This window comes from Passer domesticus, chromosome 2, assembly GCF_036417665.1.
Source record: "Passer domesticus isolate bPasDom1 chromosome 2, bPasDom1.hap1, whole genome shotgun sequence".
Lineage (NCBI taxonomy): Eukaryota > Metazoa > Chordata > Aves > Passeriformes > Passeridae > Passer > Passer domesticus.
The window spans coordinates 88,556,541-88,582,531 of NC_087475.1; the positions used below are offsets into that span (position 1 = coordinate 88,556,541).

At 38.4% G+C, this 25,991-nt stretch overlaps 1 protein-coding gene across 12 annotated transcripts in view; it reads left to right on the forward strand.

Annotated features, from left to right (window-relative positions):
* Window positions 1–25,991, forward strand: part of CRACR2A (calcium release activated channel regulator 2A) — a 78,627-nt gene that overhangs the window by 37,801 nt on the left and 14,835 nt on the right. For all 12 annotated transcript variants that reach the window (XR_010356612.1, XR_010356611.1, XR_010356616.1 and 9 more), the window contains exons 7-16: window positions 1,811–1,906; window positions 6,602–6,789; window positions 8,673–8,744; window positions 10,902–10,947; window positions 11,758–11,849; window positions 12,610–12,940; window positions 16,486–16,618; window positions 18,580–18,661; window positions 19,609–19,723; window positions 21,425–21,526. Coding sequence is in view for 1 of the 12 variants with exons in the window: in XM_064409911.1 (XP_064265981.1) it covers window positions 1,811–1,906; window positions 6,602–6,789; window positions 8,673–8,744; window positions 10,902–10,947; window positions 11,758–11,849; window positions 12,610–12,940; window positions 16,486–16,618; window positions 18,580–18,661; window positions 19,609–19,723; window positions 21,425–21,526 (1,257 nt within the window). In the remaining 11 variants the exon portion in view is untranslated. The remainder of the gene's footprint in view (window positions 1–1,810; window positions 1,907–6,601; window positions 6,790–8,672; window positions 8,745–10,901; window positions 10,948–11,757; window positions 11,850–12,609; window positions 12,941–16,485; window positions 16,619–18,579; window positions 18,662–19,608; window positions 19,724–21,424; window positions 21,527–25,991) is intronic.

Consider the following 25,991-nt stretch of genomic DNA (forward strand, 5'->3'; position numbering starts at 1 on the left):
TATTAAAATATGGAGGTTCCACAGCTGCACTGGGTGGCCTGGGACAGTCAGTCATGTGCTACCGGCTCATTCCTTTTTGTTGTCTTGGTATCAGTCATGTAAATGAAACAAATACAAGGTTTCAGCAATACATGATAAAAAAAGTTGCCAAAATAGTGGTTATTGCCTCCATTCTCAATCAAGTATGTATAAATATATCTAGACAATATAATCAAATGTATCTGAAGCTGCCTTTTGTGATGCAAATATATCAAGTATTTTTTGTTCCCTGGCAACCAAAATAAAATAAAAGAAAAAGAAAGAGAAAAAATAACTAAAAAGTGCCTTATCAGCTGTCTAAGGAATAGTTATTTTCACTTGTCTTACTGGGTAGTGAATCTGACTCAAATTTTCAAGTTTTTTTCCATTCCGAGCAGAGAGCAGTTTTTAGTGGTGGATGGGACGAAAGCTTTAAATAAAGTTTGTATACCAGCTGAAGGATAAAAAGTATTTGCAACTTTGCCTGACAGCACTTTTGTGGAACAAATGTGTTTATAATAGTTCATGACTGCAGTGGTACTGAAAACCCCCAAACAAGAAAGACTTTTCCATAAGCAATGATTGTTGGATCTCCTAATTAGTTATATATTTGAGGTTAAGCCATTTCCTTCAGGCATTTTCATGAAAGCTTCCCACTCAAGCTATTTACAGTTTAGTCAGCAGTCACACTAAGGGCTGCCAGACACTCATGAAGTATTGTTTCTTTGCATGGCTAATTTGAGATCCGGGGAGATCTGACTGTTAAATTCTTTCTCTAATGCAAAGTCTTACAAAGACTTTACAGCCTGGAGAGATGCATTGATGTCATATGAAGGGGAAATTATTGTGGCTTGAATGAAGAGCAGCTCTTGAAGAATACATTTAAAGAAATTGCTAAGATGCAAATAAGTACAAATTGTAGCTATTTACAATACTTAATACCCTGCTGACTAAATGTTACACAAAAGGGGCAGTTAGTCTGTTTTTTTCACTTCCATATATATTCTTCCCCAGAAAGAGCCAGTTACCATGCATTTCATTACCCCATTACATGTACTGTTTAAGGGAAAACACTTGTAAGAACCACTGCTGTCATAAGGCAATTTTTATTTTTGTTTAAAGACATTTTCCTGGGGACCTTAGAGAGTAAAAGCCTGTTTTTGGAGAAACAGGACAGATTCTCAGCTGATACAAACTTTTGGAGCCTGATCTTACTCAGGAGAGGGTGACAATTTTTCTCAGCTGAGGAGTGTCAGAAGGCATAATCCCAAATGTGACTGGGAGTTTCCCAGTGACTGCAGGATAGTGGACAGGTTAATATAGTTTATAAGTGAAAGGCAGAGCTTGAAGCCCCAGTTGCTTGTTTACACCAGTGGAACATCTGTGAAAAATTGATGTTAGTGGCGGATTTGAAGCGTGGCACTTGTTTCTTTCACATCAGCCTGAGTTGCTGTGGCTGGAAACGAAAGGGTACGTTCTGGCTGCATTGATCTTGACTGGCTCAGCTCCTCAGCCTCCTGCCTGAGATGTCTGCCTGCACTTTCTAGACTCAATACCTACTCAATACCTACTCAATACCTACTCATGTGCAATCAGCACATTCTGTAGCAACCACAGTCATGGAAGCTGCTGCACTATAATAATTTAGAGATTCATGAGTGATACCATCCCTAAACTGAGTACTACCTGTGATTTGAGATAATTACTGTGGAAAGCTTAATCTCTGATTCATTGTTCTCCTGTGATGCAATTGTGCTGTTCTGTTAATCCACTTTCTCTTGGAATTTTGCAGGACACAGAGAGGTTTCAGTCCCACAGTCAAGAGCTGGAGCGCAAGCTGCTGTCGAAAGAACAAGAACTGGAACAGTTGGTTCAAAAACAGAAAAGGGTACTAACTGATATCCTCTGGGGTTAAAAAACAGATGTCTCTTATTTGCTTATATGATTTTCTTTAGGTACTATTTTAGGTTCCAAAACTGTGAGTTGGTGTAATGTGGTTCTGCCAAATTGTGATCCTCTGTTTTTTTTGTGCCATATGCTTAGGAAAAATGCTAACCTCTATTTCTAAGGTAGTTTTCCTTTTATGTGGTAAAATGGAGAATAAAATAATGCTTTGCATATTCTCCCCAGGTACTAGGTTAATTTTTATGAGACTGTAGCATAATTCCACTGCCTTCAGTCTTTTACAAACTGGCTTAACACACAGACAGCTTAAGAGCAGAGAACAATGATTTGGCTCTTCTAGTGCACACCTCTGCTCAAAGCCTGTACCAGCCACTCATTTACTTGTTTTGGACTGATTCAGCACTATGAACTCAAAATGCTCCCTCCTGAACAACTTGGTCCTCATATATCTCTGTGATAACAGTTTTATAGCAGTGCATGTTTCCCTTGCATTGGTAACAGCTTGTCAAGTTCCCATAATAACACCTGAGATGTTTTGCTTTAAAATGCATGGCCTGCTTGGGGGAGCAGAGAACTTGCTGTAAAGTGGCTCCAAGGTCATTGCAGGAAAGACTAGCAATAGGGAAATGAGGTAGCACTGGCATTTAAAGGGCTGACGCGGAATGCTGTAAACATAATTCCCTCTGTAGAATATGAATTTGTGGACAAAAAGAAGAAAATTTTTCACAATGAGAACCATGAGCCATTGGAATAAACTTCCTGGGGAAGTAGTGGATTCCCCAGCATTGGACACTAAAGATTTAGCTGGGTAGGATGCTGGGTCATCTTGGCTAAACTGTATTTTTGCCAAGAAAGGCTGGAACAGACACACCTTGAGTTACCCTTCCAACCTGGTACTCTGTTATTCTGTGAAGTTTAGCTGATAAGAATGCAGGACTAAACTAAAAGTCTATTCCACAGTTGAAATCAACTGCCTGGCGTTAATTACCTTTGTCTAGTACCACTGTGAATCAGAATATATGTGGTTTTATGCAGGCTCTTTACCACATTGCAGCACTGTAATAGAATAATCTATACTTTGAAGATATCTGTGGAGGAATACAGATCAGGCATTTTTAGTCTGAAACTAACTGTGAAAGTATAAGAAATTACTTATTCTAATTTTCTAATGATTATATTTAATATTTTCTTTTGTTTGTTTGTTTTTGCTTTAAAGCTGTGTTTAAAGCTTGGTTGTTGACTGGTAAAAAACTCTTCTTTTTTAAAATCAAGTACGTGTTTTCTAAATTTGGTATAAAACCCACCCAAGCTATTAAAAGGCTTTCACTCAATTTTAAACCTGGTATAATCAATCAATATAGGCAACAGTACCAGGAAGTCTTATCTTTTGATTGTTGTCTACAATGCCATTGTCTACTATTGCCTATCTTGGAGAACATAAAACAATGTCTGTTCTATTTTTATTAGTATTATTTTTTAATCTGATTTTATGTTTTCCATTTCTATTCACTACATTGCTTATTATTAATAATATTACTATGGGTTTTTTTAATTTGTACTTTCTAGTATTTATCATTTCCTCTCTCCATTATGAATTTGCATGAATCACAACAAGAGTGCTTTTGAAAGACAGACTCTTCATACACCATAAATATTAAACTATCCCATTTTGGTTTCATGGAAAGGAAGCTGTGTTGGACGAATGGAATTCACCATTTCTAATGCTGAGATGACATAATTTAATTGAGATGATTGATGACAACTGAAGCTTTTGTCATTCAACCAGCTGATTGGCCCATTTTTAATCTGATATGCAGTATTTGATGGGGTTTTTTCCTGGTATACCAACCTAGCCCATTCATTTGAGTGCTTAACTCACCGTAGTTAGAGGCCCATGTTTTCTACATGTATTTTTCTGATTTCTAATGATCCTCTCTGAAAGTAATTCTCATCTTTACTCAGATCTGTTTTTACAATACTATGTCCCTACTCATTTTCTGGTGTTGCTTTTCATTCACTGAGATACCCATGAGTAGTGTCTAATGTTTGCCTTATCCAGAGATCTCTCACTTTTTCTTCTTCCTCTGGCATGGAAATATACTTTGATAATTAAATCTCTTCTTGCATACAGTAAAGGTAGCTTGATTTAATTATGACTTCTATGCTTGGTTGTATGAGAGAAATTCTTGAGAGCAACACAAATGCTTTTTTCCAAACTTCATTAATAAGTCGTTTTTTAAAATGTAAAATACAATATAATTGTTTTTGTATTGGAAATTGTTAACAAAAATATGAAAAGGAGCTTTCAAACCAGATGAGCTCTGTGTTGTTTCCTCTGACATAGCCAGAGGGATTTTCCCTTATAAGGGTTGTCTGGCTGGCATTGTTCCTCAAGGAATGTCAGTTGGAACATCTCAGGAGGAGGCAATGGGGACAGAGGATATCCAGCATAGCCTCTAGGGCACAGACTCTTGTGTGAGAGAAGAAAGCAGATGTGGACCAGGTGAAATGCAGGGGAATTACTGGACTTCTCACATAAAATGCTGGGTTCTGTGCTGAGGCAGCTGCTGAAGAACACAATCTTGGAATTGGGAATGAGATGCATAAAACATGGATCAGTAGCATTCAAGTGATTATAACTGCCTTGTGGCACTGCATAAATTTTGCATCTTTCACATGCTACTGAAATAAATAGGGAGGAAAAAAAACCTACAGAAAGGATGCTGAGCTAAGAACAAAGGATTGCATGGAGAGTGGTCAGTGTGGGGCACCAATAAATGTCTTCAACACCAGCTCATTTGCATTTGATAATCCCAGTTCTTTATTCAGCTTGAACTTGATTTTCCTCTCATCTTTGTCAAAAAAAGAAAATATGCACTATCAACTACCATGTCTATGCTTGACCTGGAAATGGGTTAGTTCTCTCTGCTGCTTAGATTTTTTTTAAACATGACTATGGGCCATGAGTCTTTTCCCCAGCAGTTTCCATCTACCAGATGAACACAGGAGCCAATTTGCAACCCTAGTAAGCATCTAGAAGCTATAGGATCTATGCCATTCTACTACCAGCTGAGCATTCCCCAGTGAGTTATTTCTTTGTATTGGGAGTTGTTTACGTGAATGCTTTAAAGGTAGTGTTTGGCATTTCTCAAAGGATTGTACCCTCAAAGGGTAAAGTGGAAGAAGGGAGCGTTGTATTGCTGTGAAACAATCCTTTCTCCTCTTGTTGTGTTCTGGGTTTTAGACATTATATTATAATTTTTCTGACAAGAGTGAGCACCAGGATTTATAGCAAGTATTTCTAACATCAGTTGTAGATGATTCTGGGAGCTGACGTTGGCTGCCATTACGTTACATTTCCAGAGCAGTCTCTGTGTAAGTTTTCAGATGGCCATTCTGTTCTCTAAGTGGGGTTTTTGTCTGCAGCTTTTTGCTCCTTAGATTTTTGAAAGTTTATCTTTGTGTGGACACCTTTTGCTTCTCCCAAAGCCTCTCCTCTGGATGAATCTTAAGTACCTGAAGCAGCTGATCTTATACTTAGAATGGGTAACTTTGTTCTGTCGAGGAGCAGAAGTATCCCTGTAAGCCAACCTTGTTCAGCAGTAATCTAATGCCCAGCCAGTGTTCCATGGGAAATGTGAGCCTGCTGAGGCTACAGTTCAGCAAATACATTAAACTGCTGCTGCTGCTGCGTGCTCCCATTCTACATGTGTTTCTGACTTCTCACAGTCCAGGCTAGAAACTATTTTCTGCACTTATTTTTAACCTGGGCCTCATTCTAGCAGTGTTCTAGGGTAGGAACTGACTGGAAGAGCTGGGTGAGGACAGATTTTGGGTTGGGTGAGCTCTGCTTGTTGGGTTGGGCAAAATAAGAGTTCAAACATTGTTATGTCTCAGATCTGGAAGATTGAAATGGTGTCATTGTAATGCTCCAAGTATGATTTGCATCCCTTAAAATGAATACAGAAAAAAAAAAAAAAAACAAACCCAAAATAAAACTTTTTTATTTTAAGGTCAGCAATGCTTTCCCTAATACAAAGTTTTGCTCTGCTGTCTAAATTTGCTCAGTTAGCCAGGGAGAAGCAGGTAGAACTTCTTTATGTACCAGAAACCACTATCATCTGCTGTTGCTTGTTTTACAGGGAAGTTATATCTTTCCTTTGATGTACATTGGAGAAGGAATATAAAAGTGAATAAAAAGGCTCTAATTCACACTTCTTGGCAGATCTGTCTGAAGTGGCAAAAAGGTCGCTGCTTGTTCATATTGCTGGGGATGGGAAGGTTTATCAGCTATCAGATTTAAATCTAGCAGTTTTTAGGTAGATCTCTGAATCACTCTGTGCAGGTCTGGTCTTTGTGGAAAATGGTCTAAAATAGCAGTTGTGAATATCAGCTTAATGCTGCTAATCTGCTGTGTAGCACCTTTTTTATGGTTTGTATTGCTGTGTTCCTGAAGTGGATAAAATTCAGTCATAGAATGGAATGGCTTAGTTTTTGTGTAACATAATTATGTCTGTACAAAGAGCAGTGGAAGAGCACAATATGTGTTTATTCATTTTTTGGCTTTGATAGAAATAGCTCCCTGCTCTGTTAACCTCTAAGATCCAAACTGAAAGCCTCAAAACCAAGTTTCCTCAGTCAGGTGTAATGCTTTCTGTTCTCTTTTCTTCCACCCCAGTTAGAGCATCAGTGTACACAACTCCTCAGTGGCAAAGAAGAAACCAAAGTAGAGAACACCAAACTGAAGCTGACTAACCAGGAGCTGCTGAGAGACCTGGAGAGAACATCCCATGAGCTAAGCCTGGCTCAACAGCAGCTGCAGGTGCTTCAGGAGGAGGCATCAAGGCTCCATGAGGAGAAGGAAATGTAAGTGTCCAGCTGCAGCAGTTCTTGTGCACTTGCTTGCTGTGCCAGTGAGCCCCCTCAAAGTACCCAGTGCTGTGATTTAAGCTTGTGTCAAAAGCAGAAACTACCTGCAAAGCCGAGTGCAGTTCTAGCTGCTTTCCTTCAAGTAATTCAGCATGTTTTCTGTAGCATATCTGGCTTCTATGGAATCTTTTGCTACATGTTCAAAATGTCAGTGTTCTTCCCACTGCCATTGGTTGAGTGTGATTGGAATTAAAAATCCATGTAGTGTCTTAGTTTTGAGATACCAATGGAATTCCCTATGGAAATGCCTTACAGTTGTGGCACGTGATGCTTCTTCCTCCTCAAAGCTGAGTCTATCTGAAACTTGCTTCTCAGAATGCACTCTGACTGAGATACCTGGGATCTGCTTTTTTTCCTTCATCAAAAGTAAGCCTAGTAAGGCCAGCAAGATAAAATTTAACTTATCCCAATTCCCACAAGGCTTTATGGCAATTCAGAACCATAATTTTGGGGTTTTCAGTTCAAATGTTGAAGGTTCGGATTCTGAATCCAAAAAAGAAAAAAAATCAAGAAGAAATATTTACAGTTCATATTTTGAGGGATAAAAATGACTTGTGACAGTTCAAGCTACCTGTCTTGCTCCAGCCTTGTGCGCAAAGCAGAAGAATCACTGCCCTGAGGCTGTAATTGGCAGAAATGTTCACTCCATTTTAAAGAAAATGCTCAGGGATCTGTAGAAGCCTCTCATTGCCAATGGAGAGAGCACATGAATGACAGATGGACCCAGTTCATTGCAGCAATGAACTATATAATTCAGAGCTGTTGCTGGTTGACATATTTCAGGATAGAGAAAACATTAGTTCAAATGTCACATTCTTTTTCTCTTAAGATTTGTGCCAAGCTCTATTAAGTTATCACTTCTTTAATTTTTCTTGAGTGTAAAAATAAAGAATTTTGTTGATAAATTAGTGTTAAGGAATGGCCACCGTGATTAGAATTTTTAGGTTTGCATGTTTGATGTGTGTTTTGTTAGTAGACAGTAGAAATACTCCTCCTCAAGGTGGTTTGTTTCCTCTTTGAGGCCTCTCTTTTCAGATCCAGAGCAAAGGCTATGGAATGATCTGGTTTAAAAGCTACAAAGGAAATCTGCCCAGTGGTCAGACTGCTGAATAATACTACTGCACTTACAAAGCACTTTGGATTCAATAGTGGTTTATGGAATTAGAGCTCAGCCCTACTCTACTGCACCTGCAGTGTTGCTTTAAACATCTGTGTCAGTCTGGTAAGACCTGAGCTGCTGAAGCAGGTGTAATGTTCAGACAGTGCACAGGAAGAACTTGAGGCTTCACTGAAAGGCGAAAAATGCCATTAAAGGCCAGACACCAAATTGTGTTAAATCAAAGTAAATGGTGTTAAAATGGCTCCATAAGGGTCAGGAATTGGAAAGAAATTGTAGAGACTGTAGACGTGAGAGCCTGACATATGGTTCCTGCAGCAGGATAAGCTCTAATTTTGGATAAAATGTCACCTGTTTTTTAGTGGCCATAACTGAGAAGTATTCTAGCAGTGTATCTGTTCTGAATGCTCCAAGTGCCAGTATCAACAAATATTAAACTCTCTGGATGAAGAAATTAAAAATAAATATTTTTTGAAAAAATAACCTCTACTCCTTCCTCTGCTAACTTGTACTGCTGTGCTATTGTGGGCCTTATACTGAATAAACTTCTTTAAAATATTGACCATTCATGCAGAATAGAATCTACAGTTTTGAAGAAACTGAGGTGTCAAATGTAGATACCCCTAGGGGGAAGTGTTTTAGCAGTGTTCTTACCATGGATAGACCAATTTTTTTTTTTTTTTTTTTTTTTTTTTTTTTTTAGGGAAGTGTACCTAGTGACAGAAACCTTACAGAGAGAGAAGTCAGGACTTTTGAAGCAGCTGGATTTTTTAAGGTAATGTTGATCTTCCAAAAACTTCTTGTATAATTCTAAAGAGATCCATAAAAGGATGAAATTATGTTGGGATATGTAGTGAGTGTTAGCGTCTAGGTGCTGACAGTGGGGTACCACAGGGCAGTCTGTGCCAGAGAGAAGCCAGGGCTGCCCTGTGAGAATGGACACAACACAGAGCACAGTGAAGCCCCACAGCCCCCATGTGCTTCTGGGAAAGCCTCAGTAAGAAAAGGCGGGAAACAACACAGCAGTTGGGATAGAGGAGAGTAAAAAATATGTGCGAAAGCCTTTCAGACACCAAGGTCAGTGAAGAAGGAGGGGTAGAAGGTGCTCCAGGCACCACTGGAGCAGAGTCCCTTGTAGCCTGTGCAGATTCCACACAAGCACAGGCATCTGGCAGGAACTTGGTCCATGGAAAGGAGCTCATGCAGGGGCTGGTTTTCTGGCAGGAATAGTGGCCCATGGAGGACCCACACTGGAGTAGTCCGTTCCTGGAGGATTATTCCCCACGGAAAGGATCTGTGCTGGAGTTTGGGAAGGACTGTAACCTGTGTGAGGGTACTCACACTGGAGCAAGAAAACACTGTGAGGAGGAAGGAGCTGCAGAGAGAAGCTGTTATGGGCTGACCACAAGCCCCACTATTCCCCATCCCCTTGTGCCACTCAGGATTGGTTAAGGAGGTGGAAGAGCTGAGGGTGTAGGAGTGAAGTTGAGCCTGAGAAGAAAGGGGATTGTGGAGAAGATGATTTTAGTTTTGTCTCTATTTTTCATCATCCTGCAGTTGAGTGTTTTGTCTGTAATGGGTGGCTGGTAAGTAACCTTCTTGTTTTTATTTTGGCCCACAAACTTTCCTATGTTATTATCTTCCCTTGTTGTGTTGAGGAAGGAGAGTGACAGAGTGGCTGGGTGTACATCTGGCAGCCAGTCAAGGTCAACTGCCACAGGAAAATGGTACAAAAATAGTAAAAATTGTTACAATGGTTTGTTCTTGCATTGAGTAGAGGGCAGCACACCTGAAAAACAGGCTTTGTTTACACAATTCAGTACTGTAGGACAATCTCCTTTCCAAAAGACAAATGTAAAACAGAGCAGCACTGAACAGCTCTAAGCTAAGTGTGAGGTGGAAGCCTGGCTCCAGGAGCTTGCTGAAAGGCTCTGTTGCTTCTCAAGTACTGGGAAGTGAGCCAAAATGAAGATTATTTCCCCAGAATATTTGTAAAATTATTCCAAAATAGTTATCATTCCTTTATTGATAGACTTCAAAGTTTGGAGCAGTGTTCAGACACCTGTAGCCCTCTTTTAAAGGTAAAGCAATGTTGGGTTTTGTTTGCTCAGTGGTCAGTCAGTGTGGGCTGTAGGTTGCACCTCCCTCTAGGCCTTCATTCGCTGCATTTCCTTCAGGAGGTCTTATTTTAAAGTTGCCTAAATATTTCAGAGACTTGAGGAAAGGCTCTTATTTTGCAGCATGTGTTTCTGTGATCTTGCCTGCTGCAAGTTTTGGGGACATAGATAGGAACATCTGGCAGCAGAGGTTTTTTCCATTCACCCTGGCTGCTCAGTCTCTCCTGTGGCCAGGCCAGCAGCAGATGGAGATAATAGATGATGTACTAAGCAGGTGTGCTGTGAGATCTGATCAGAGCTTGCTGATTGCCTGGAGTATCTGTTTCTTGACACTTTCATTGTTTCTACACAAAGGATGGAAGATGGATGTTTTCCTAGGGTGACTTTTCTGTGGCAGCCACAATTGGAGCCCTCAGAGAGGCATAACTGGCCTTCACAGCTGTCAGCAGAGGAACAAGAGATGGTGTTCAGTGCACCCTCTCCACATTAAGAGGTCATCTTTACTGTGAAAATCATTAAACATTCTAATTTGTGGTATGTGAAGGCATATTGACCAAAACTGATTTCTATGTGTTAAGGCATTTGTTTAGATAAAATAAAGGAAGAGATCCAGATCCCATCTGGCTTTAATCAGCATAGCACTGCTGGAGAATCAATAGCCCAGACAAGGAACTGGGCGAGGTGAGAATATAAATAAAGGATGATGGAAGGTTTGCACTCTCAATTGTCCAGTCTGTCTGTTAGTGTGGAGTAGAAAAGTCAGCAGTTCTAAATACTTGGCTTCAGTGTTCCTTTTGTTTCTGTTTTCTTTGCAGAGAGAGGAACAAACATCTCAAGGATGAATGTGACATATTTTTGCAGGTAACCAACTATTATTTTCAAACCCAGTGTTGAGCAGACACATGTGAGAACAGCTTCAAATGAAGGGGAACAGAAGGCTGTGCAGGAGATGGACTTTCACTCCACTTAAATCTTATCCTGTTCTTAATTTGTATTTTCTTCTCACTTGAAAATAAGATTTTTTAAAATTGCTAAACAATTTTAAGAACTACATGTTGAGAATTATAAAGTGGGAGCTATCTGAAGAGAGATGAATGTATTTTAGAAGAAACAAAGGATGCAATCATGAAAGCATGGAAATAACCTAAAAATTGAACAATTAACAACTGTTGACTGTTACCCAGTCAACAGTTGGTAATGTCCTGACACATTTACACAAGAGTACAATAACTGGTGTACCTGAATCAGTACCTGAGTACCTCAGTACCTGAGACTGGGGTAAGAGCATATCCTATTAACTTTTTAAGCAGCAGCAAAGAATGGACCCCTAAGATGTTCTAGAAGCACCCTGGTGTGAGGAGACTAAGGCCACTTAGTTTATGTTTGCTTGTGTTCTTAGTCCTACAAGAAGCTGCTTGTGTAAAAAAAAATACCCATTCACTTTTTTCATGACATTGTGCTGTTTTATTTACAAAGCAGATGCATTTTTGCAGGATCTGGAGTTCCCTGTTCTGATTGTTTATCAATTGGAATTCTGAAACATTTATACCTCTAGGATTTTTTTCTACATTTTTTCATTTGCATTGCATTATTTAAGTATTTGGAATGAGGGTAGTTAACCATAACGAACACCAGAAGCTAATCAGTAAGAAGTGTTCTGTATTTCTGCAGAAATGCAAAACAACTGTTCCAAAAGCCAGCTGGAAGCAGAGATCAGGGTCTATCATTGGGAAATACTTAGAGGGCAAGATGCTGACAAACAGGTAGGAACTTTTTTCATGTGTTCCCTGTTTGAGTATGACGAGGCTTAGAGAAAGAAGATGTGGAATGCTTCCTTTCTGATACTTTTGAACTTTTCAAAGAGTGTATTTCTTAAGTGTCTGTCACTGTAAGATTACTGTGTTCATTAAGAAATTTGAAAATGAAAAGCCAAATTTTAACATAAAACAAGTGTGCTGTCTGCAAAAGCAAGAGACTTCCCCACTGTAGATGGCTGTAGGCTGGGAGACACAAAAACTTGCCCACAAGTCTATGTTAATGTGGTACCACTCTGAGTCTCCACTTGGACTTTTTTATCCATATTAAGCAAACCCATGTCCCTCCTATCTACTAAAGAGAGAATCAGATTGCACATAGAAATGATCTCTCTTGGGGGTTTCTTTTATTCCTCCAGAACAGGAGTGAAGGTGGGAAAGGAGAAAATCACAGTAGAGAAGTTTACTTTAGCTCTTCTATGAGATTAGAATTGATGTTAATCTAATATTTTCCATTTTGGTAAAGGTTTCTCCTGTAAGTAATGAACTTTCCCCATGATGCTTATAATTATCAATACATGTATATATACATATATATATATAATACCTGGTATGATGACCTGACTTTTCAGCAGACACTGGAATGACTCGACTCTGCTGTGACTAATCAAAAACATGGGAGATTAAATTCAGTTATTCAGATTAAATTCAGAATAAAATAGCAGGTCCATTATATTTTGGTGATGTACTTTCTTATTTCTCTGTCTAGCCATTCATTTGAAGAAGATGATATTTTCAGTAACTCAAAGAGAAGGAATTCTGGTGGACTGAATGGAGTTCTCTCTGAAGAGCCTGATGCTGGAGTCACTGGAGGAATGCCTAAAACATCACATCTCCAAAGAATAATATCAATTGAAGAAGATCACCTACCCCAGCTTCTTGACAGGCTGGTTGATAAGCAGCTGAGCAGATGGACTGGAGAAGATGAAAATACTTTTGATACAGAAATGAATAACAAATCCAGAGAGCAATCAATGGAACACTCATCATCATCATCATCTTCTAGAGAGCAGCCTGTAGGGAAGGAAACACTGTCAAATGTAAGAGGCCAAAGGAGATCTCACCTTGAGTAGAGTATGAAGTTCTGGGCCCTATTATTTAAGAAGAATGTGAAGGTCCTTGGATGCATCCAGAGGAGGGCCACAAAGCTAGTGGGAAGGCTGGAAACTGTCCTCTGAGGAGTGGCTGAGAGCTCTAGGTTTGTCCAGTTTGCAAAAACAGACTGAGGGACAACTCCCTTACTCCCAACTCTGCAGCTTCCTAAGGAGGGGAAGGGGAGAGAGTGGTGCTGATCCCTTCTCCCTGGGATCCAGCGATAGGATGTGTGGGAATAGTTCGAAGCTGCCTCAGGGGAGGTGCAGGCTTGACATTAGGAAGCATGTCTTTAGTGAGAGGGTGGTCAGACACAAGAATGGGGTTCCAGGGGAGGTGACCCATGCCACAAGTCTGTTAGTGTTTAAGATGCTTATTGATAATGCCCTTCATAACATGCTTTAACTTTTGGTCAGCCCTGAAGTGGCCAGGGAGTTGGACTAGGTAGGTCCCATCCAACTGGAACTCTTCTGTTCTGTTCTGAAGGACCTTGGATGCCATGAAGTGGTGTCATAGGTTAATGTGTTATTAATAGAATCTAAAATTATTTAGTTTTCTGTCTTTAAGTTGAAGCATGACAAACTGAGCCATTGCATGAAGTGGGGGATGAAAATGTACTGCAGACAGGTGCTGAAGGTGCAAAGAAGGGAAACTCAGCCTAAAGAAGTGGTAACTGCAGACAATGTGTGTGTAGATTTACATTTGAAGGACTGTTTAGGGAAAATGAAGTTAAACGTTGTAATAAATGATACAAGAAGATCCAGTGGAAGGTAAAATTGTCTTAAAAAAGATGCAAGTGTTTTTTAAAAAAATTGTTTTTTTGGCTTTGGGGTTTTTTGCCACAAGGTGATATTTCTCATATTCTGATACTTTTGAGTCAGCTTTGGTAGCTGTTATATTATCTGAGAAATAATGAGAGGATTATAATGACTTTTTAATTTTTATTGAAAATACTTTTATTTAGCAAATGGAAATCCTATATTTTTTCAGCTCTAACTTGTATATGCATGCTAGCAAGGAATTCACCATTCACTAATAATCCTTAAAACAGTATGCTGGAAGGTACATTTTTTTGGTTAAAGTTCTTTTTGCACTGCTATTGCTTCAAAGCTAGCTGTGCTTGTTTTCTAATTTTAGAATCATTGTTAAGGATTACTCATCTTTAGATTCTTGAAGCACATAATAAAAAGATTAAAGTATAGGAAAAATTGGTTTGCTTGGTCATAATTATATGGTTCTTTTAGAAGAATCAAGCATGTCTTAAAAATTATGATAGAATTATGCCATGGTTACATAATAATTTCTAAGTGGTACCTTTTAATAAATCATTGAGGGTACAGAATAGAGCTTCATATTTTGAAATTGTTTAATTCAGTGCCTGCTTTTTGCTTGCTGTATGACTTATTTTGTGTCATATTTTCAAAGCATTGCATTACTGGACTTTAGGATGACAAAAGCCAGGTGGGTCATCCTTGTCCAGCTAGGACAAGCCTGAAGGAATATATTCAATACCTGAAGGAACCCTCATGGAAATTAAAGTAGGATTTTCTGTTCAAAACTTCTGCATGAGATTAACTTTCAATATGGAATATGAACCCTTATGTTTATACCTGCAATCTCCTACATTTGTGATAAATTGTACAAAAACTGGGTGTCTTACTTTACCTGGCTCCTTTTTATGTAAAGACTACTCAAAAAACACATCTAGGAAATACTTTTTTAGACTGCATTGTAAACTAAAATAAATTGTCATCCTCCTGTTATTCCATTTTCCCATCAGCATTTTGTTGAAGCAGACTATGGAGTAGTTTATTCCCTAGCATAGTGTTCACATGCAGATTTATAATCAAGTTTAATTATTAAGGTTATTTTCATGACTGGACTTGATACATCTCAGTGAAAAATGGATTCTTACGTTCTTGTGCTGGGAGTTGAGCTGAAGGCCTCTGGGGTCTTTGTGTTTTGGTGCTACTGGAGTGTGTAAGACCACCTGGGACAAAGTATTTCAGGTCATGTAGTCCATATATTTTGCTATGGTTCTCAGAAGCACTGTGATAATATGCCAAGCTGATGATTGTATGTTAGCTTGTTTAATTTCCCAGAGCACACAGACTAATAAGCTGGGAATGGTTTTCATCAGGACTGAGAATGTGCTTTGTATTAATGTATGTGTGTTACTAGTAGCCTATAGTTGCCGTGGGGTTTAGAATTTTAATAGAAAAGGAAAATAAGAAACCCCTCTATAATTGTGGTGGGCTATAAGCCCAGCTCATGAAAGACACATGTATTTTTTGTCCCTAAAAATTACAGCATGAATGATTTTTATTTTTTTTCACACAAAGGGAGACAGAAGCTCAAGCCTCTGTTGTTTGAGATTTTTTCCCCATCAAGAGCAGCTCTCTATTTCTTCTCCTTTCTTTAAGGCTTCTGTATATTTGTAGAAAACACTTCCAAGTGCAAACTTCGGTGTCTCATTCAAAGGACTGTTAGGCAGTGAATTCAGTTCTGATGTCTTCATGAAAGCAGCAGTCTCATGGATCCTTCATGTCAAATGACTGGCAGAGGGCCCTTCCCTCCTTTCCTCCTTTCCTTCCTCTCCCTCCTCACAACCCACACCTTAACCAACTGATGTCAGGACCATCCATGATCTTGCTGCCCTTCTGCAGCATAGAAAACAAACATTCTATCATCTCCCTCTTCCTTCACTTTTACACAGAATAGAAGAGACCAGCAAGAGCACCCCCTGCAAACCAGCTGGTGCTACAAGTGCTTCCCTAAGCAACTCCTGATTTACATACAAAAGAATTATGACCTACTTGATAGAGGATATAAATATTCTCTCCAGCATCCACTTAACTTAGCCTGCAGTAAACAGAACCTGGATAAGCAGAACAAATTGTTGTTCCTCCTGCTTAAAAAGCAAAATGACAGAAACATAGCTGAATGTTTACAGCCTGATTAAATGGTCTAATTCTCTGTCTGTGTCTTTCCTCCATGCTTCTGCCAGTAATGTTAAACAGATGCAGAAATGCAGTAATTGGATGGGAGTTCTTGGCTCAATGCTAGTAATAGAGAGAAGAATCTGGTAGCATAAGCCAAAAAATTATGACTTTACTTATGTTATCTAGATGAAGATGTGCTGCTTCCTGTGTCACTGGTATAGGATGAAGCTACTGAGCAGAGCTGTGTGAAGCTTTATAAATTTTGATTTGTGGCCATGAACATAAACTGTTTTATTTTGTCAGTTTCCCGTAAAGGTTCGTATTCAGGATACTTCGAGCTCAGTGCAAATCACTGCACTTTGGATGATCTGGAATGATGCATGGCAAACATCTGAAATGCTGAGTTATTTTAAGAAACAGAATATTGCTTCATGAGTAATGAAGAATATGATAGGATAAAATCTATTATTTTCTGCATATCAGCCTTTTTAACTGGAGAGACAACAGGATTTATAGAACAGTCAGAGGCTAATTTTTGCTCTTACTTGAAGGAGGAGAAAATAAACTTTGTCCCAGAGCGATTATTCAAGATTGTTTTTGTGGGCAATTCGAGTGTTGGAAAGACTTCATTCTTAAGACGATTTTGTGAAGATCGTTTTTTCCCAGGCACTGCTGCTACTGTAGGTAAGTTTAATAATATAACTATTGTTATTTTTGTTCTGACAGTACTTAAGAGTTTCTACTGAGATCAGGCCTTGTATTATAAAACAGAAACATACAGATGTTGTAAAAGTAGGACATGCAAAGTAAGTTCTCTTAAACTGGAAAGCACATAATTGATGGAAAAGTTTCAGAGTAGATTCTGTACTGAAATCCTGGCCAGCAGTGAGATAACTCAGAAAAAATCTACTGATTTCTGTGAAGCTAGAATTTCCCTGTAGATCTCACAGTTCTGAAACAGATCTGTACTCTGGACTGCACTGTACTAACAATCCCACCTTCGTATCTCATTGTTATCCTTCTAAGTAATCTGATTCTGTTTTGGAGAGAAAGTAGAATATCTGAATCACTTATTTGAAGGTTTAGCATTATACTAATCACCAAAAAATATGTTAGACCAGTGTTTTGAAAGCCAAAATTTTCAAAGCCTACCTTCTTACCTTGCCTAAAGTTGTAGACCAAGCTTTCAGACTCAAAATCGAGGTACAAGAACTCAAGTATAGGTTATTGCAATGCAGCTGGGTTAAATGACTGGATTCTTTATACTTAGCCTGTATTGACACCTTACTTATTCTGCAGCATATATGAAATAAAACTTACCTACTTCAAGGTGAGCTTAGTAATGTCCTAGTTTTTTACTGAGTGTATGTTCATTGACTGGAATGCGGGCTTGGACACCTATCTGCAATTGTCTATTCATGTATCCTATAGACTTAAAGGCTGTGTCTTGTCCATGTTGTCCTGTAACTGGCTGATACATTTTTGTACACTCTGAGGTCTTACATATTGTGTGCAATTTTCTAGAGGAAAAACACAGGAATGAGTCTGAACTTTTTCCTCTTTTGGCTGGTCATCCAGAGTTCTTGCAAAGAAAATGTCAAGACATTTGTCATACCTTTGATTTAGTGTTCACATCAATGAGTTTCACATGTGTGAGTTATGACTGGCAAGGTAAAGACAATTGAACAGTCAAGTGAATGACATGGAGAGGAATGTTCTCAATGAATTTCTACAGAATAGTTCAAATTTCTTCCCTTGAGGTACAAGCAATAGGTACTTCATACAGGTTTTTAATTGCCTATTCAAGGAATCTAAGCAGACATAGATGCTTCTCCATTGATGCCACTGGTAAAAATCCCATTTTTGTGGAAAAAGACCCCAAAGATACTGTTGCTGACCTACTGAGATCCCTTTTGACCTGAATTATTCAATGATTCAATGATTTTATGATACAGTTCAATGTGATACCAAAAATATGTAGGTTGTCATTAGGAGGAGGTAGTGACTGATTAACATTTTGAATTCTAATTATTGTTATAAATATCCAGAAAATACTTACATCTTCACAGGTTAGAGGAATCAGGAGAGGATTAATTTAAAAGTTTAAATAAATGAATTTTTATGTCCACTAACCTAAATGAAGTGAGCTCATCTTCTACGTTATAAATAGGGGAAGATATTCTCCACATGTTCAGTCCACCTATCTTCAGCATTTATCTTAGGTTCCACTGTTCCCTGTGCCTTGTCTTGTGTTTTTCCACTGACTGTGGAAGGTTCCCATGTGGTTAGCTCAAACTAAAATAATGTATTTCACACAACTGATGTCATGCAGTGAATTCCAGGCTAAATGTCTTAGACTGCTGTGGACTGTCAGATGGACCATTGACTCATGTTCTATGATTTGGAAAGTGACTTATCTTGCATATTTTACAAAACTGAACTACTCTACTACCATTCAGTATTTTATTGCTGGAGGACTTCAAGCAAATAAAAGCTCTTGTTCTCTGATAGCTGGAGACTCTGGACATCATTTTTAATGCAGTGCCTATCTTTTTACTTCTCTGGAATTGTTGCTATTTGCAGGATCCAGTTTTCAGTGATCAAACAGCTTGTAAAGAGACAGTTCACCTTGGTTTCTGTTGCAGGTGTGGATTACAACGTGAGAACTGTCACAGTGGATCGCACCCAGGTAGTGCTGCAGCTCTGGGACACAGCTGGCCAGGAACGGTGAGGAAGGCTCTCTTATGCTTCACCCCTGGGACTCAGCCCAGCTGTGTAGCTGCTCCCTCACTCCCCCATCTCTGGGATGGAGGAGGGAATTGGAGGGATGGAAGTGGCAAAACTCCTTGTTTGAAATGAAGACAGTATAATGAAATTCAACTCCATGCCAGTCAAAACCTTTACGCATTTTAAGGTCTCACTTCCTTGAATCATCTGTTTGAAGATTATTAAGTGTGGACCTAATCCTGCTTCTTGTGAGAGGTACAAATACAGGAGCATTCCTAATAGTGCCAGTGGATTCACAGTTTAGCTCATTCCCTTGCAGCACTAAGTAAGCTCAAAAACGTTTAGTTGCACTGTTTCTTTAGGAGGAAGACTGATTTTAAAATGCACCTGGAATTATTCCTATAGCAGAAAATACCTTAATGGTTAAAAAAGATGAGTTTTGGTGTTTTTTTTTTTGTTTTTGTTTTTGTTTTTTTTTTTTTTTTACTAAAGAAATACCACTGTAGTAGAGCTCCAGGTTTTTGTAAGATTTCAGTGGTAATTTCCTTCCCAATCTCCTCACCTATTGTGTAATTTTCTATTACTATTACTGTTACTAAAAACAAGGATGATAATGACAATCTGTGTTTTCTACATGAAGCTTTGGAAAAAGGTCTCCAAAAACCTAGCTAGCTTTAGAAGAGCACTTAGTGACGGGGAAATTTCTGCTCCAAGCTTAAAATGAAAGAGGTGAGAAAAGGTGAGATATGCAGCTAATTATCCTACCTAACCCAGAGTCAGTTAAAGAAGGCAAGGGGAGCTTTTCCAAACACTTTCTTTTAAAAAATCCTATTAATTTTTTTTTCCAAATAATTTATTTGCCTTTATACGGAGGAATTACTATAAATTTTAACTTGTCAGATTATTGCTTCTGTTGAAGAGAGCTGTAATCAGATTCTTGTTTGTAGGTACCGAAGCATTACCAAGCAGTTTTTCAGAAAAGCTGATGGGGTCATTGTGATGTATGACATAACAGCAAAAGACACATTCACAGCTGTCAAGCAGTGGCTGATAAGCATTGAGGTAACTGGGCATAACTTGAAATCCAAACCCTGGTGTCATTCTCTACCTTCTTCTGAACAAGGGTTAGCAGGGTAAAACAGAGAGCACCATCTTTCTTGTGTTGTCACAATTACATTTTTGCTTGTGAGTTTGGTCTGCACTGTTGCCAGTGAAGTTGTTTTTCATCTCTATCTCTATGGAAAAAAAATCATAGTTCCAGGGTTTTAAGGACTTAGGATGAGTGGTGGGAAAATCCCAGCCTGGTGTCCTCTGATTTCTCATGAAGAGAGCTCAGCTGATGACCCCCACTGGATCACTGCTAGCACTGAGAGGTGTTTCGGATCAGTGGTGGTGATCTGGTGATCACTGATGATCACTAGCATTTGATAACCAAGTGCATAGCTCATGGAAAATAGACTATATTGTGAACATAAGCCATAGACTTAGAACTATGTAATCTACGTTACTGCTGTGAAACTGCCTTGTGAAAGACAGTTCCGTTTCCTGGGGATCATCCTTTCAAAAGGATGAAAGGATGATCACCACATGAAAAGGAAATCATAGTCCATAGTCCAGTGACAGCAATTAATTAAAAATTAAAACATATTAAGAGCGTAAGCAACGGAATTTGCTTGTGGCCAGAACAGAGTAAAAATAAAACTGAGGCAGCTGCCAGAAAGGGCTGACTTGTAGCAAGAATGAAGTGTGACTTCCTGTTAGCACACTGAAAAAGTAAGGGACAAATCAATATGCAAAGATCATTTAGTCTGATTTTATTGGTCATGTGCTCTAGTATAACACACTATTATTATAATATGATTATATATATGATGATTATTATTATTATTAGTATATACTATTATATTTCCAGAATAGGCAAGAGGTGGCTTTGGGAGTTCAGATTAGGACTCAGTCATTTAAATGCCTCCAAACACTCATAGTTATTCCAGATATGAGTAGCCTTAATGAAGTACTCTTAGCATGCATTTGGGAAGAACAGGCCCTTGCTAATTATATGGTCTTAATAAATCAGTGGCATGTTTTAATTCAGTATGGTAAAAGCTAGAGGAGCATTGCTGATTTTGATTCAGAAAAATGAAATATTGTGGTCAAAAGTATTTTCCAAGCTGTTCACTCTTCTTTACTAACTGATTTTTTTTTGCTGCAAATTGTTGCTAAGTTGGACATACTGCCAAGTCCCTTCACTGCTGTAGCACTCAGCCCAGCTAATGAAAGCACTCACTGTGATAATTATAACTCTTTTCAGAATAGATTTTGATTTCTGTCTACTCTCTGTATTTTGGGGGGCCTATTCTATGTATTTCTTCACTATTTCGTGTAATTCATTTGGCATAATAGTACCCAGGTGTGGCCATTATTTTTTCTGGCCATGTAATTAGAAAAGCAGTGGCTGTAAACACATAATATCTGAGCCTGTGTAGCATGGTGGTTTTCTCTCTCCCATTTTAATATGAAGTCTAATGAGCTTCTGTGCTGTTATTTTAAAAAAATCCCTAGTCAGTGTAATCTTAGCATTATGTCTTTTTCATGTCTTTTATCCAGCTTCAATTCCTGACATGTTTGTAAGCAAAGTAGCACGTCCCTAGTTTGTGTGAAGTCTTAAATGTCTTGTTAGAGTGTGACGTTTGTTAGCTTTTATTCTCTTCATCTGTGATCTTTTGAATTCAACACTTCAGTTGATATTTGCTGTTTATTCTGCAGGAGGCAACTGGAGAGAACATGCCTGTTCTTTTATTGGGTAACAAAACCGATAACGAAAAGGAGCGTGAGGTCCCGATGGGAATAGGAGACCATCTTGCAAAGGTACTGTACTTTGGGAGCTCCTTACAAGGCTTGAAGGTGAAGGTTTTGAAATGGAGTCTCAATGTGTCTAAATATATAGAAGCACAGTTTAATCTTAGTCAGGTAGGTATCTTTAAGGATTAGGAACCCCATTAGGAACACTCTTCAATTCAGCTTTCAGTGATGTAAGTGCTGATAATTATAGTACTTACAACACTGCCTAGGTAAAGAGAACACCCTAAAACCAAAGCAATCAAATAAAAAACCCTAAACCAAACCAAAAAGTGAGTGGAGAAGAAAAATATTTAATAATTCACTCTCATTGTGTCTCGCCTCTCTTTTTTGTCTCTTTTTCTCTATTTTTTCCCTTGCTGCTTCTTTTCTCTCTCTTTTTTCCTCCCTTTTCCCAGTGAAAGGATTCTTAACATAGAGATAATTTGGGGATCTTTTCTCCCTCCTACCTCCTGTAAAACCAAAGAATACCATCTGTTACTCCTGTGGTAGGAGTAGAAAACATGTTTACTTTTAGTAACTTTCCATCAAGGAGATAAAATAAGCAGAGTTAACAGTCTGCATCTACCAGAGCACTGGTGATCCATGAGCATAATTTAAGCAATCAAGGGACTGCAAATACCAGATACTTGTTTATATTCTTGTGCACCATGCCCATCAATTTTTCCTTTGAATCTCTTTTTACAGTGCTTATAGTTGAAACATGAATGTCTGCAGAATGTTCATTTATTTAGAAGTAAGAAATTGAAATATTGCTGAAATATTCACCAAATTGGTAGGAATATACCTAAATTAGACAGTGTGCTGGATTTCACATATTTACCTCTTTTACCTTTCAAAATAGATTTACTGCCAGTAATAAAAAGGGTGTTTTCCAAAATTTGAAGTGCAGCTGAATTGTTCTTTCAGGAAGGGTTACTGCTAGGCACCTCTCTGTAACTGAAAGATTTAGGGCCAGATCTCTCTTTATCTTATTTCAATGATTCACATAGCCTTTTGAAATTATACCTCCCTATTCAGGTTTGTGTCCATTATTTGGTTTTTGTCAAAGAGGTTTATCAGCCTTGAACTCTATCCCCCAAAGGATCTCCCTTTAGGAAATCAGCTTTATTTTCTTGTGTGTGGAAAGCAGATAACTTTGAGACCTTGAAAGCTAGGAGGGAGACCAGGGTGTAGCACTGAATCCTTGTGTGAAAAAACAAGTGACACATAAATGCTAAATGGACAGAGAGTAGGTGTCTTGCATGCCATCTTGCTCTAAAAAGACTGTACTAGTAAAACAAAGATGAATCACTCAAGTATATAGAGCTCACAGCCCACCAGGCTATTAATTCTAACATGTCATGTGAGAAAATAAAATGTTTTGCATAAGTAAAACAAAAAGTTGTCAAATAAGATGGTTATAATCAAGTGAATGGATCTGAATGACTCACTTGAATGCTTGAATGTGCTGCCTGAGGTAGTTAAGAGAAGGAGTGATTAATGGCAATGGATTAGTTGAAAAGTAGCATAGATATAATTAAATTATAATAATTTGCTTGCTGAGCTAATAATAACCATGAATTTTAATGAAATATTAATTCTTGCTAAATGGCCATGTAAGTCCTGTGAAACCACATACCACTGTCTCTGTTAGTATGCAGCTGAGTTACTTATTTTGTGAATAATCCCATGAATTACTCACAAATGATCCCAAATACACAGGGCTAGGTGCTGAGCTGATACTAATTTGTATAGCCATATTTGGTGAAAACAAGCTCTTGTTGTGCAAAGAATCAGTTTAGCCTGTTGGTCCTGAAGTCCAGTATTTTTAAGGACTGTTTCAATGTCTCACAGGATGGGATTGGTTTTACCGAGCTTTTTCTATAGTCAGAAAGGAACATGTATTTTCAGGGGACATTTCAGTGCAGCTGTATTAACCCTTGCATTACTTCAGTCCCACATCCTACACGCATTCTGCTGTACTACAGCTTTGGTCAGAAACCCAAGGGCTTCCATTATAATGCCCTTGTCACATAACTTCTCTGTAAGGCGGGCAGCACAATTAATTTTTAAAAGGAATAATGGCAGCCTGAAGGGAGTAGTCATTTGAGAAGACTTGTAGTTCCAGTGTGTTTGTTATACCCTGTAAAAAGGAATAATGGAATGAGCACAGGGGTTGTGGAAGTCCATTTGACTTGTTTTAGCAGAGGACCCAGAAGGAACACTCCAAATTTCTCTTTAGCTTAGCTTGATTCAGTGATCAAGAGTTCATATGAGCACAACAAGAGAGACTATTCAGATCATATTGTGAGTGTCCAGGAACAGACAATGTTCTGTTTGAGTACAGAAGTGTAAGCACTGCCAATTATTTTAATAAAATGCCTTATGATAAAGATGCTGCTCAGGCTTACTTATATCCACATGATTTTATGTTGGCCCGCACATACTTCCTGAGTGATCTTAAATGGGTCAATAAATCCTTCTCTATCACTGTTCCCCAACAATAAAATAAGATAATGCCTGCTCTGCCTTGGCTTTGCAGAGTATATGTGCTTCATGGAATGAGGACTGTTTCTGTGTATTCATAGTGCCTAATTTGGCAGCCTGTCAGTGCCATTCTTACACAAATACTGCCAATGAGACAGCTATTCTCAGAGCATGGTACTTTACAGGACAGAAAATTGCCCAGCTCCCTCTGGTAATACTTAACTTTCCTCCCTATTCTTTAGATGTCTGCTGATTTGTCGGTAAGTTTTTAAAATGAAGTAATTGCCAGTGGTCTCCAAGGTTCAGTTTGTTCCTGGATGGAGATGGATGGCATTTCCTAGCTTAATAATTATATGTGTCCTGCCTGCTCCTAGTTTGTGCTCCTTGTGTATTCTATCAATTAAAGCTTCCTCTTTGAATCAGAGAAATGGCATGTTGTATTTCCAGACTATCTCCTCTTTCAGATAAGAACCTTTTTGCTAGACTGAGAGAATTAAGTACTCATTATCAATTTAGTTTAACTTGTTGTCCTTCCATCCAAGCAATTTGTTGAAAAATCCATTTAGATTCATACCAGCGTAAATAAAGGTATCACCGAGAGTTCTCCTCTGGTGACACTCTGTTGTATGTGGGGAAGATGTTGGAGTAGCATCACTCTCAGCTAGACTGACATGAAATACCTATAAACTGACCATAGCAGGTTTTCTGTTAGAGTTCTGATCAGCTGAGCAGAAAAATAGAGTGTCATTTTGATTTCAAGCTTCTGTTTGCATAGCTAGTAAGAAATTTGACCTGGTCAAATTCTATCTTAAAACTTTTCTAAGAAAAGCAAGAGAATCTTAGGGTTGCAGTATTGCAAATGTTGCATATGTTTAAAAACATCGATAAAAGTCTATTCAACACTAACATTGCCTGATTTCTTCCTTCTCTACTTTTCTGTGCTTATCTGGTCATCAAGAAATTATTGCATGTTGTTCAATCCTGTTTTTCTGTGGAACAAACAATATAACCATTGACAACATATATAAAACTGACGTTGGATAACTCTGAAGCACTTTTTTTAGAGCTGCTAAAATAAACTACTGTATTTATGGAATTCTTTTCCCCACTTTTTGTCTCTGAAATTCCACAAAGATGACTAAAATTTCCAAAAGTTGTGCAATTCTGGAAGCATAATATATAGAGAAAAAATCCACAAAAAAACCAAACCAAACCAGAAATACCTGGTCGTCTTAATGGAAAGTTTTGAGAACTGAATTATAAATGCCTTCTGAAGAGTGGTTAAATAAGTATAAGTGCAGTAACCAGAGTTAATAACAAACAAATGCAACTCTGCAGACATAATTGTAATCTTCTAAGGTACTGACTTATTTGCTTGAATTTTAAGCTACTGCTATAAATAGCAATAAGACACAGAGACAAGTGGAAAGTGAATAGAAATTTGAAATCTAGATGGGTAAAAGGACATGTAGTAATACCACAGAGGCAGTGTGGTTGACCTTCATTGTAGCAGGTTGTTAAAGTAGACAGGTATCTATTTTGGAGGGTAATCTGTCATTCCCTTTCAAACTTCTCTGCCGTCAGAACTGCCAGGTCAGGCTCTTGTGCAGATGATCTCTTGCTTTTGCTTTTATAAGGCTTCAGCTGAGACTCTCTCCCAAGACTTGATCATTTACCCACTGTTCGTAATTACAAAGTTCCCAGGGGAGTACAAAACTGAAAGATGCAGGCTGACTGGAAAGAAAGTGCAGAAAAGTTTCACAAGTACAAAAAGATGAAAGAAGAGTTACTGTAATTCTTTTCACCTGCTTTGTCCAGCACTCAGTGATGTGGGAATTGCCTGATCATCATAAGGGAAGTTCACAAGATGTAGTACCTTACAAGATCTCTTTTCATTTGAGCTCTTACATCAAAAGCCACTCCACAGAACAAATATCTAAGAGAAGCATATAGTTGTTATTTGTGAGGCACACTTGGACTTCTTTTGTTACTTTTTACAGTTAGC